Source organism: Hermetia illucens, chromosome 3, assembly GCF_905115235.1.
Source record: "Hermetia illucens chromosome 3, iHerIll2.2.curated.20191125, whole genome shotgun sequence".
NCBI classification, from domain to species: Eukaryota; Metazoa; Arthropoda; class Insecta; order Diptera; family Stratiomyidae; genus Hermetia; species Hermetia illucens.
Genome location: NC_051851.1, coordinates 71,750,097 through 71,763,323, shown reverse-complemented (window position 1 = coordinate 71,763,323; position 13,227 = coordinate 71,750,097). Strand labels below are relative to the sequence as shown.

The 13,227-nt window shown below is 44.2% G+C and overlaps 1 protein-coding gene across 1 annotated transcript in view; it reads right to left on the bottom strand.

Annotated features, from left to right (window-relative positions):
• The window catches only part of LOC119650577 (methyl-CpG-binding domain protein 5-like), a 372,857-nt gene that overhangs the window by 350,882 nt on the left and 8,748 nt on the right, over positions 1-13,227 (bottom strand). Inside the window, exon 2 of the mRNA XM_038053402.1 lies at positions 6,100-6,639. Within this exon, the coding sequence (XP_037909330.1) occupies positions 6,100-6,605 (506 nt within the window). The 5' untranslated portion in view covers positions 6,606-6,639. The remainder of the gene's footprint in view (positions 1-6,099; positions 6,640-13,227) is intronic.

Sequence of the window (13,227 nt, the reverse complement as noted above, 5' to 3'; positions counted from 1 at the left end):
ATGTTAGTATTCCAGGCAAACCAGCAAAGAAGTGAGGGTCCACTGAAGTCCTGCCCTAAAACCAGTCCTAGAAAATCATACATATTTTGGGCAAGACAACGAGGAATAAGGATGAAAAGGACCTCGCTAAATACAAGTCGATTGACGAAGAATACAATAACATACGCCTGGAAAACCAGCAGAAGGCGACGCCCACCGCCTTCAAGCGCAATCGATATCAAGATGAAGTGGAACAGCAACAGAAGCGCAACAGAATGCACAAGGGTTCGGACGCCAAGCAACCTTTGCAAAGAGGTAAACAGGAACAGCCGACCGTAAACACACGAACTACGAAACCCTTCAGCGGCATGACGAAAAATCATTTAGGTGTACGGCTGGTAATTCCGCTAGCGGCAAACTAGCGCCGAAGGTGCGGACCAGTGTTGAGATCAGGCTATCGGAGATGATCAACGAACATCTCCTGGACGGAAAAGAGCAACAGGGGGATTCATCCCCTGCTTTGATTCCTCCCAGGCGGTCGGTGGATTCCATGGGAGGACCAATTCCCTATGGTCATCCTATATAACGAAATTCTCAGGAGACCAGCCGCTCGAATCTGGTTGCTGAAGATTTGTATGGATAAGGACAAGCTCATCCAATCCTTGCGCCTTCAAACATCAGGATTCACATGGACCACTGGGTGGTTATCAAGGAGGAGGGACTTCAGGTGGGCAGCCAAATTTCTCTGCTCCGCATAATTGTAAAGTGCCTGGAGGCAATGAAAAAGACGGATTATAAAATGCGGTTCGGAGTCAGAGACGCAGAGGTGAAAGTGTTCTGGGATCAGTCGACGATCGCCTTCAAAGTCTTGTGCCCCCGTTAAATACAGAAAAAAGACACTGACACTGTGGCAGAATGAAGACCTGTCCAGCCTCAGGAAGCTAACCAGGGAAATCTTTCAAGGACCGCCTGAAGAGGAACAAATCGTCCATAAAGATTGCAAAGCAGCAGTCCTGGTTGGAATATTGTCAGAACATTGAAAGCACCAGCGAATCTGCGAGACTTAGTAACACTCTGCCGAAGGAACATAGAAGCCCATCCTTACTTAAAAAGCCGGGAGGCTCCTGGACAGAATCCTCTGGTGAAACCCTGGAACTGCTAGTTCAGTCGCCAACGAATAGGACTGTGAGTAAGAATTTTGCTTGCAAGATATGGAGCCCCAGACGTGTAAAATAATTAAATCGGTAATTACCGAGGGTAAAATCGGCTGGCTTATAAGTACTTCTCCGAATTTAAATCTCCGAGCCCAGATGTCATAATATCAGTCATGCTGCAGAAACAGCAAGTAAGGGTTGTGGCGTGGCTTATCGAGATTTACCAGAGCTGCATTTCTTTGGGATACGTACCACACCCTCGTGCCGTGGGGCCAGCAGAAGAAGGACGCGCGTGGCAGGCACGGTTAAGACTCCGCGGAGGACTTTCAACCAATCAGCCTCACTTCTTTTGTGGGGAAGATCCTAGAGCACATTCTGGATGCTCTGGTTGATGTTGATGGAGGAACTTTTACATATATTAGATACGAACGGGGTATGTCTCAGAGTGATATCATGTAAGGAGTGTAGGAAAAATGTGCCTGTGCTGGAAGATGCGGGCTCATTAATCCAACGAAAACGGAGCTGATGCTACTCACCAACAGGACAAGGGTACCCGAATTTTATCTTCCGTAGCAAAATTAACAAAGATTGCTTCTTTCTTCCAATGTAAAGTAATATCTGAATGTGATACTGAATCCTGAGTTAAATTGAAGATTAAATTTAGAATTGAGGATTAAGAAAGCCTCTATAGCCTTCTACGCCTGCACGAAGGCATTTGTAAGGAAATGGAGTCTCCGACATAGGCTGGTTCGTTTTCGTCCTAACGGTCCTATCGTTTGGTGGCAGGCGCTGAGCCAAAAATATCATAGAACGAAGCTTAATATGACTCAAAGAACCGCGTGTTGAGGTGCTACTGAGGCTCTGCAGTCCTGCCCGACAAATATTTTCAATGCACCTAACGTCCTACACCTTCTTCACTTGGATCTCCACATTTAATACGTTTCAGGGTGCAACGCTTCCATAGTGCGTGAGACGGAATATTGGACAGCGAAGCCACACGGCTATAGTGACATCCTAGCCAACATACCTCGGGAACTCTGCATATTCCCTCCGGACTACGCCACACGCAAGCCGAACTTTACTAGGAACATGCTGTGGACTTCCCACTAGAGCAGAGTGAAAAACTGGCGACTTTTATAAGGTTATGGCATCGACGGATTAAAGATCGGTCCAGGATAATAATACAACCAGCGTAGGCGAGTCGTGCGGTTTCCCAGGATTCACCAGTGTGTTCCAAGCGAAAGTACTGACGATACTGGAAGCCTGTTGATGGTTGAGGCATGACCAGACCCCCAAGTGCCCATTAAGGTTTTTAACTCAATGGTGACATCCTCCAGACTGGTGAGGCAGTGCAGGAATGCACTGAACAGTCTGGGCGTCACCCTTATCTGAGTTTCCGATCATAGAAACATAGAGGAAGAGAGCCAAGCGGGGCTCTGCTCTTGGCAGTCCCTCGATAGACCAGTCTGTGTCCCGCTAGGGGTCTCAGGAGTAGAATCTACTCAGACTACTACAGCCGCTGATGCAAATGGCGAAGGCTTATCACCTGCACCAAGTCAAGGGAAATTTGACCCGCCTCTAGTCCCGATCGTAAGAGCGCCTATACCAGACACGTGCAAGTGCATAAGGGGCACTGACCTATAGGACCTCATATCATAGTAGTTATGATCTTAAGATTTTGTGGTATCAAAACGATTTGCCGTGTTCACTGCGCCTCAGCTGAAAATTATTTGAAAGAATTTGAATTTAGTCAAAGTATTAATAAATTCTAGGTGCCCGGATAGCTGAGTGGTTAGAGCACAAGACTATCGTACGGAAGATTGCGGTTCAAATCTTACTGGCGCCAGTGGGATTTGTATCGTGATTTGACGTCGGATACCAGGCGACTCAGCTGTGAATGAGTACCTGAGTCAAATCAGGGTAATAATCTCGGGCGAGCGCAATGCTGACCACATTGGCTCCTACAGTGTACTATAGTGTACCGTTACGGTCTTGAATGAAGTCCTCTAACACACTTCAAGGCCCTAATCCAATCGGATGATTATTATTAATAAATCCTCCCCGCATGTCTCAGATTATTTTTTTTTTTTTTCATTTTAAAATTTTTGGCAGCCATTTAATGTGAAAAGTGCTATTTTTGAGAAAAATTCCGCATTTTGTAAGTAGAAAACCCCGAAAATAAAAAAAAAATGTAAAACTCCCCGTTGTGGGACATTGGGTATTTTATATGCAGAATCTGTGCACCAAATTTAGAACGAATCGATCAAATAGTTTTAAGATGGGAGTGAACACGTACTTGGAGAAAGTTATTTTGGGAAAAACGAAGAACCTCAGAGCTACAGTTTCAAGAAGTGGAGACTAACTGCTTGATAACTTTTGCTCGGATCAGCTTGAAATTTTAGAAATATATTCTTAAAATATTTAACTACAAGAATAGACACAAAAAACAAAATGCATTTTTTGAAAGTGCAAAACGCTATCCCTTTAAACGAGTTATAAAAGACAGAGTTCGGACCAACCACCAACAAAGGGAACCTGCTTAATCCGTATCAAGACCAAATTATTTAACGCCTGTATATTAACTATCATATTCCCACGGAGGAGAAAGACGAATTTTATGGCAATACTTTTGACGTGTTACCTTCAAGCGACATCAACATTTTAACTATGTAAGGGATTTTAACACTATTGCCGGAAATGAATCGTTTCATAGGACATTAAGGGAGGAAACAACCTACACGAAGGAACAAACGACAACAAAAATTTGGCCCTACGTTCTTCTTGCTACACGGGAATATCCACATAGTCACATGGGTATCAACGATACCCATCGAGAAGGATCAACTTATTTCAGTATTCTGGATGTCATGTCTCTATTCTACTTCTCACCAGTTCTGATTCAGGAGGAAACATAAAACTGTCGAACAGGTTCATCGGTTACCCTCCGAAATAAGCTGGCTTTGGAAAGCAGAAAATACCGCTCGGCCGTATTCCTTGATGTTGTATAAATATTCGACAAGGTCGTCATTAAACGAAAAACTTTCACCTCACGAGAATCTAACATCAAAGCGGGGACTACTCCAAGGCAGTGTCATTGGCCTTCTGCTTTTTTTGATAGTGCAGACTTGCCCACAAATGAGAATCTATTTACTTCTATTTTCGCTGACGATACAGCGATTTTCTGCATTTCAATCCTAGTGTTGCACATCGAGACTTCGAGGATCACATGAAATATGTCGTTCAAACTGAAGAAATGAACATGTCCTGCAGATAAGTTTAACAGTGTATGCATTCGTTAGTCTAAAAGGGCAGAATACCATATTGACACCAAAAAAATACTCAGGTCAACCTGATATTCAGTAACGAACAGATACGTTAAGAAATGCGTGGAACCAAAGAGATCCTGAGAAATCGAAAAGTGAAAAAAGAAACAACTGATTCGATGGGGAATGCCAAGAAGCGATCACCAGCCAGACAAAACCAGGAACTCAAACGACACGATGAGAGAATATACGAATGAAAGTAGAAAAATTTTAATAGTGGAAAATTTACTGGAACACATTACAGAATCATGAGGAGCCTCAGCAAAACTAGTCGATTGAAAAAGCCATGACAGTGAAACAAGATGGTGAGGCGACAGTACGAACCGAACTTACACAAAAGTTTTCAAGGAAATCAGGCCTCAAACAAGAAAATGGCTTTCGTCCCATTGCTCTTTAATTTGGTATTTCAGTATAGTGCCAGGAAGGTAACCTCAGTAAGGATTACGCTTCTCGTAAATTCCAGAAGTGGCCGACGACGTCAATAGTATTAACACTCCGGGTAAAGCAGCTGTAAGTGCTGAAGAAAGTATTAGAATCAAAGAAACGAAGACCAAATATATGTCTCAAATGCGAAAAACTATCCTCATAAGAAATACCATGACGACGGATGAACATAATTGCCTTGGGAAGCTTAGGAAATAGGATCGATATTGGAACAGATAGTTATCCAAAAGTTTACGGGTAATTAGGGACAAACTCGGTAAACTCATGGTTGTACCAGCATCGATCTACCTTTATCGACATTACCAGTAACATATAGAGTGAATGTACAAGAATCGGCTCATGAGATGAGCATTTAAAGCAGTGTACAAAGCAAGCGTCCAGCAGGATGGTTACGGTATTTTGAGTCTTCTTTAGACAATACATGCCTACTTTCCTTTGCCTTACGCCTGGATTCGGTCTTCTGATAATGAACCGGCATAGTTTGGCAACAAACATGCTTGGCAACCATCAAACGTCAACTAACTGAAACTAGAGGTAATAGCAGTTGTTAACCATTATTTGTTCTACCCCGTATGGAAGGATAGAGAAAATCTTGAAGCTGAAATTTCGCTTAAATGATAAACTTTCGTATTCTGTTGTGAAGTATACCCAAGTCGAAGGTTACCAACGGAAAGTCCGCAAGAAGAGGAAAACTTCCGTGACACATACAGTACTGTCAAATCTGGCGAAACCAGTAAGACATTCATGCGGCAGTTCAACGTTCAGCGGAAGCCGAACCTTTCTTAAGAGTGAACAGCAACTTCTATTAAATTTTAGGAGAGATGCGTCCACACATACGCAAAAGTGAAGACAAATTTGGAACATTTATCGGTATCATTATCTTAACCAGTTTTCATCTAACAACAAGGAAGCAAACTGCTCTTTTCGTCTTTCCGTGAGTTTTAAAAAATCTAGGTCTAGCCCTCTCCGAATTCGTTTGATATCCATAGAAGTCTTCTCTTTATGAAGTCAAGGGATCGCAGCAAAAAGTCTATTGTAGCTTTCACAGGTATTATCAGTTCTATATTCCAGACATCTTCATTAATTTAAGAGTCACAGCTCCGACACTCAATTCTGTTTGTTTTGCATACAAGTTGTGTTAGTAAACCGAATAATTGTGATACTAACAAGCTACAATTTCCAAACACAATATCACTTACCTAACATAGACGATCTCATTATTGGAAAACAAACGTCGCCAGCCCGGTGCCAAATTCGCCGCAAGTGCGGTTTGGGGCTGCTGCTGTGGCGGCTGTTGTTGGGTGGCTTGCAGCATTATTGGATTCGTCTGTTGTTTCGCAATATTCGGGGCTAGCGCATGCTGTTGCGGAGGTTCTGCGGCGGCACTAATATTTGTCACAACACCCGACACGGCGCTGTGTTTCATTTGCTGCGTTTGCTGCGCTCCATTACCGACCCGCGGCATAAATGGATAGCGCTGTTGATGTGGCAATGCCGCCGTCTGTTGGGGAAGCGATTGATACTGAACGTTGTGATGTGGCCTAATTTGCTGTTGCTGATGGAGCAACTGGCGTTGCTGCTGTTGATGCTGAATGTGATGCGTTTGATGCTGGTGATTTTGTGTTAACACTTGAGTATCAACCGAGGCCGCCACCGAAACAGCTGTTGCTGTCTGTTGAACAGCTCCTGCGCTAGCCGCGGCCATTGGATTGTTTAGTTAGTAACGATTGGGTTCTTTTCTGAAAAGGAGAAGAATTGTTAGAAAAGAATGTGGCTTGGCGTAGCACAAGTTATTAAACTAAAATCATTCCATTTGAATAGGTTGGTAGGTAAATGTAGGTGAAACACCGATTCTGATCATAAACACTGATCCGATGTGGTGGACTAAAAAGTATCATTAAACAGGACAAATTGACTGCTTAGAAGCTGAACACGTCGCAAGAAAAAACCACAGAGACAACGTAGTATTAGTAGCGCTTCTATAGATTAGCAGGTGAATAAGTTGAAGGAACCATACTTGCAAGTACTCATAGATTAGGCCCATTGTATGACCTTCACGCATCTTAGGGCATCTCCTATAGGTAGAGAATGTGCAAACTTTTCGCTGAAGAAGACCTTTCTGTGGTACCTTTATCTTTGTTCGGGGAAGCCGGACGTGTCTTCCCCTTCCTTGCATTAACTACAGATCGCAGAGTACACGCCCATTCATTGTTTAGAGAGTGACAGTGCCAGTCAGCCCGTCGATCTCGCCACCCCGGACTCAAATCCCAGTTTGTCATTAATGTTTGTGTTCGTCGTTCTGTGATGTCAATCAAGCAATCCGAGAGCAAGTGGGAAACCGGAATACCGGGGCTTCAGGTATAAAAGGTTTTGTTGATTTTTTATGTATTTGGCTACACGATTGTTCCACTTATATATAGCTCGTAGTGTATATACACTGAATATACCCGATGTTCACTTCGCTGTGGTACTGACATTTTAAATCATGGGGAGTTGTAATTTGACGCGAAAGTGGCGACTTTGACCCACTATAACTTTCTTAATAATGGTCGGATTTCTATCAAACTTTCCAGTATGATGCGTAATATTAAAACCTACCTTACTCAAATCTGTGGATCTAGGATGATCGGAAGGAGTTCGCAGTATATTTTCAAAATATAGTAATATACCATTATTAACCTATTTTAACAAAAATCGTAAGGGAGAGCACTTTGAGGCCTAGATACCATGTGCCCCGACCACCATAATTTTTTTCAGATTTTTCAGTTGTTTCTGAAAATTGGTCCTTAAAGTAATTGACTCCTTTCGGACCCCCACACTCCTCCCATCTTTTCCGTGTTTGGAGACCTTCTCTCAAATCCAACGCGCAGGAATGTAATTCATCGCGTGTGGGAGTTCACAATTTCCAAATTTGGTATGCATCCAAGAGACAGACAATGAACGGATACTAGTAAGTTTTTGTTTTCAACAAAACCTTAACAAAAATGATATTTCACGAAATAGTGAACAGGAGATGTATACAGTTTAAAAAATAGTGCCTGAAAGTTCCTGATAAGGTTATCTTGACTCCCTTTTTGAGAAACAATAAGAACATCTTTCTAGCATCCTTAGGATTCATCACAAAAATTTACACCAGCAGGCAAGAGTTTAAATGAACCCTTCTCAGCTGCATGAACGGTTACAACCTCGAGCTTCAGAGCTTCTTCACAATAGATTTGACCCCAAAAACAAACTCTTAGCGACCAATCTGTCAACCTGTTCAAGCTGTCTGGCTTCCTAACCTACGCCATCACTCCATCTCAGGCAAGGTCTATCTCGTCTTCTTTTTTTATCATAGATATTGCCCTTATAGACTTTTCGGGCTGGATCATCCTCATCCATGCGGATTAAGTGACCCGCCCACCGTAACCTATTGAGCCGGATTTTATCCACAACCTGACGATCATGGTATCGCTCATAAATTTCGTCCTTATGTAGGCTACAGAATCATCCCTCCTCATGTAGGGGGCCAAAAATTCTTCGGAGGATTCTCCTCTTGAACGCGATGAATACATGAGGACTGGCAAGATCATTGTCTTGTACAGTAAGAGCTTTGACCCTATGGTGAGACATTTCGAGCGGAACAGTTTTTGTAAACTGAAATAGGCTCTGTTGGCTGCCAACAATCGTCCGCGGATTTCATTATCGTAGTTGTTATCGGTTGTGATTTTCGACCCTAGATAAGAGCAATTATCAACGGTCTCAAAGTTGTAGTCTCCTATCTTTATTTTTCCCGTTTGACCAGCGCGGTTTGATGTTGTTGGTTGGTTTGTTTTCGGTGCTGACGTTGCCACCATATATTTTGTCTTGCCTTCATTGCCGTGCAGCCCAAGATCGCGATATCGTCAACATAGGCCAGTAGTTGGGTGGACTTAAATAGGATCGTACCTCTTGCATTTACCTCAGCATCACGGATCACTTTCTCGAGGGCCAGGTTAACGAAGGACCCATGATAGGGCATCATCCCCTTGTCGTAGACCGTTGTTGATGTCGAAAGGTCTTGAGAGTGATCCTGCTGCTTTTATCTAGCCTCGCACATTGAACCTGATCTTCTATACTTGGACCGTCGCGGATGATCATGTTCGTAATCGCAAATGAGTAGACGTCCTCTGGTAAACATTCGGTGATTGTAAGGCGAGGGCCTATAGATTGACTGTGATCGTATTACTCGCATCAGCATTGTAAAGCGGCGACTGCACTTATCAGTCGTCGGATTAATAGCTGCAAGACATTTATATACCGCATACAAGAACCGTGGGTTGTTTGTGGGGCAGCCAGGGACCTAAACTTCAAACATGCTGACCTATTGTATGCCAATGGAAGCGATCGACCCCGCACCTGCATGGTAGTCTCCAAAGACTTCCAGGCTAACCTGGTTAACGACCTATGTGATGGCGGCACCACATCGGGTAAGCCAACCATAAAAAAGATAAAGAGATACTATCGTGCTCTGCATATTTCCCCTACGACGCAGAAGACGTTCCCAGTGGAACATACATCAGAGCTATCCAATATGCCAAAAGTAGAGGCATGGAGGTAATAGCAAGATGTGATGTCAACGCTCTCCACATATGCTGGGGAAGTTCGAACATCAATCCAAGAGGATCGAGACTACCTAGCCGTAATAATTACCGGCAAGTTTGCGGACACAGTATGTGACCGCTTGAGTGCAACTCTGTATGTAATCCACAGCTGGTGCCTCCGCAATGGACTCACGGTGAACGCTAGGAAGACTGGACTAGTTATGTTCACTAGGAACGTCAGGTGGGGCAGCTACACGCTGCCCACCTTAGCAGGGGCGGAAATTCAGCTGGCACAAACAGTCAGGCACTTAGGAGTACATTTCGACTCCAAGTTAACGTGGAAGCATCATATCCAGGAACAATATCAGAAATCCTGCAGATTGTTCTGGTGCTGTAGGAATGCGATAGGAAAGACCTAGGGACTTTCACCTAAACGGATATACTGGATGTATACATCCATAATAAAACCCATTTTGATGTATGCATGCATCGTCTGGTGGCCAAGACTGAACTGAGGAAGCTGCTAACGCAGATTCAGAAACTTGGTTGCCTAAGTATTACTGGAGTAATGAGTACTACGCCGACTGCGGCACTTGAAGCTATCCTAAATTTACCCCCCATTCACTTGGAGGTGAAACGTAAAGCGGCCAACGACACATATAGGCTCGATAGCATTGGGGCGTGGAAAGGCGGCCAATCCAACGGGCATGCGTCTATCTAGAAATTCCTTGAAAAACATCCGGTAGCCCTGATGCCGACCGATCATATGGTTTCCAGATTCGTCTTTGAAAAGACATACACTGTCGTAATCACCGAAAGAGACGAATGATCGACAAGTGGCCATGAGTCTTTTCCGATTACAGACCTAATAATCTTCACCGACGGATCAGTCATGGAGGATGGTTCGGGCGCAGGGGTGTTCTCGGAGAATCCGATTATAGAACTGGCCCGACCTCTCGGAAAAATGACGACCACATTCCAGGAGGAGGTATATGCCATTTCATTGGCAGCAGAAGAATGTCTACGACAAAAATGGAGGGGTCGCACCATTTGAATCTGTTCCGACAGTCGGGCGGCATTATCAGCACTAAATGGCAACAACATATCAAGCCAGTTGGTGTGGAGCTGTCATCAGGTGCTGCTGAAACTTGGCCTACTGAACGAAACATTCCTGATGTGGGTGCCGCGGCACTCTAACATCGCTGGTAATGAGGAGGCTGACAGACTGGCTCGCCGAGGGTCTAGATTCACAATGGTGGGGCCAGAACCAGCTTTGGAATTCGACCATCTACTGTCAAGTCTACTCTGAAGGGTGAAATTGCAAGGATTCACGCAACCGAGTGGAGAAATTTGGACTCTTGCCGGGAGGCTGAAATCCTTGTGAAAGAACTTGGAGTCGCTGGAGCTGTTGTCTTAAGAAGTGGGACATGAAAACCCTAGTAGGGCTTTTAACGGGACACTGCTCCTTAAACTACCATACGGAAAAGATTGGGGTAGTGGTTTCGGCTATGTCCAGCCAATGTGAGGAGGAGGAGGAGACGGCTCTGCACTTTTTATGCAGCTGCCCGGCATCCTCAGATCTCAGACGAAGACACCTTGGCAAGGTTTTTTCAATGAAGAATCTGCACACTCTCTGCCTCTTGAGAATGTTCTCAGATTCGCTAAAGCCTGCGAACACCGTAGGCGGGAAGCCATTGAATAGGCAACTTACGGGGATAGTACAATGCGCCTAATAATGGCCTGAATGCTCGGAGCTGCGGCTCCTCCCAGTTAACTAAACTAACTAAAAACTAACATTACTCGCATCATCAAGACGGAATGATAGAACTTGACGGGTTCCCGTCGTATTGGACAAAAACACCCATCCAAGAAACATTCTTCACACATTCAAATGTCTAGTTCTAGCGATGAATTGCAAATCAGGTTCAGAAAGCTGGAAACTCTAAAATAAGAGTTATTAAAAATCAACCCTATAGAAAAAATGAAGAAAAAGCAGGAAGTGTCTGGTCTAGGCCTGCCTTAATAAGGAACCCCAGACATTCCGCTTTTGCACCATAGTCTACCAATTCGATATCCCTAAAAGTTGTCTGGCGTCTTGGCATACGCCATCGCTCCATCTCCGAGAGGATCTACCACGTCCTCTTTTTTACCGGTCGCAATTTTTCTTGGTAAGAACCCAAGTCTTCGAGGAATACATAAGGACTGGCAAGATCATTGTCTTGTACAGTAAGAGCTTTGGCCGCATAGTGAGACGTTTCGAACGGAACAATTTTTGTAAACTGAAATAGGCTCTATTGACTGCCAACAACCGTGCGCGGATTTCAACGTCGTAGCTGTTATCAGTTGTGATTTTCGACCCTATCAACGGACTCGAGGTTGTATTCTCCTATTTTTATTGCTCTCGTTTGACCAGTGCAATTTGATGTTGTTGATTTTTTTAGCGCTGATGTTGCCACCATATATATCGGCTTGCCTTCATTAATGTGCAGCCAAAGATCTCGCGTCGCCTGCTCGATCTGGATGAAGGCAGTTGGTACGTCTCGGATAGTCTTTCCCATGATGTGGATATCGCCAGCGTAGGCAAGTAGTTGGGTGGACTTAAAGAGGATGGTGCCTCTCGCATTTGCCTCAGCATCACGGAACACTTTTCCCAGGGCCAGGTTAAAAAAGGTGCACGATAGAGCATCTGCTTGGGTTAGACCGTTGTTATGTCAAATGGTCTCAATAGCGATCCTGCTGTTTTTACCTTTACATTGGGCAGGGTCAACCTAGTCAGTCTTACCAATTTTATCGGGATAGCGAATTCTCCCATGGCCGTGTACAGTTTTATCCTAGCTATGCTCAAAAAAGTGAAGCGATGGCGGCTTTACGGTTTCTTACGAATAAAACGAATATCCTAGCCATGCTACCAAAGGCGGCCTTGAAGTCGATAAAAAGATGGTGCAACTGATGGCCATATTCCAACAGTTTTTCCGTCGCTTACCGCAGAGAGAAAATCTGATCTGTTGCTAATTTGCCTGGAGTGAACTCTCTTTGGTATGGGCCGATGACGTTCTAGGCGTATGAGGCTATCCGACCTAGGAAGATAGCGGAGAATATCTTATAGATGGTACTCAGCAACGTGATACATCTGTAATTGCTGCACTGCGTGATATCTCCCTTTTTATGTATGGGACAGATAATGCCTCGTTGCCAGTCGTTAGGCATTGATTCGCTGTTCCACACCTTGAGCTTGATGTAATTGGTCGCCTTCATATTTAACCAATTCGGCTGTGCCTCCACGCGTCTGTTCTTTGAGAATGCAGCATTATTCCCTTCCGTTTCTAGCTTATATTCATCGTCGAGTCAGCCGTTCCAACTTTTCTTACGACTTGGGCTAAATATGTTTGTGGCCGTATCAATGATAATGTACCATCGAGGAAAAATTCAACCAAAAAAATGATCGAGTATATGCTCACAATTGTTATAAAGCCAAAAAAAAAAATACTCCGCGAGTCCAATGTCACCATCCGACTTCTGTCTTTGTATGGTTTGGCGTCTCATATCAGGGAGTAACTGATATTCATTTCTGCGAGGCCGGCGTCAAAACCAATGCGAGTACGAAAAGATGTTAGAGGATGTAGTCGAGCCATTGAGTGAATCTCTATTCGCTGGGAAGCCGAGGTGCTTCCAGCAGAACTCGGTCCCCGCTCACAAAACCAAGATAATTCAGCAGTGGTTAGCGGTGGATGTTGCTGACTTCATAACCGCGAATGCCCAGATTTG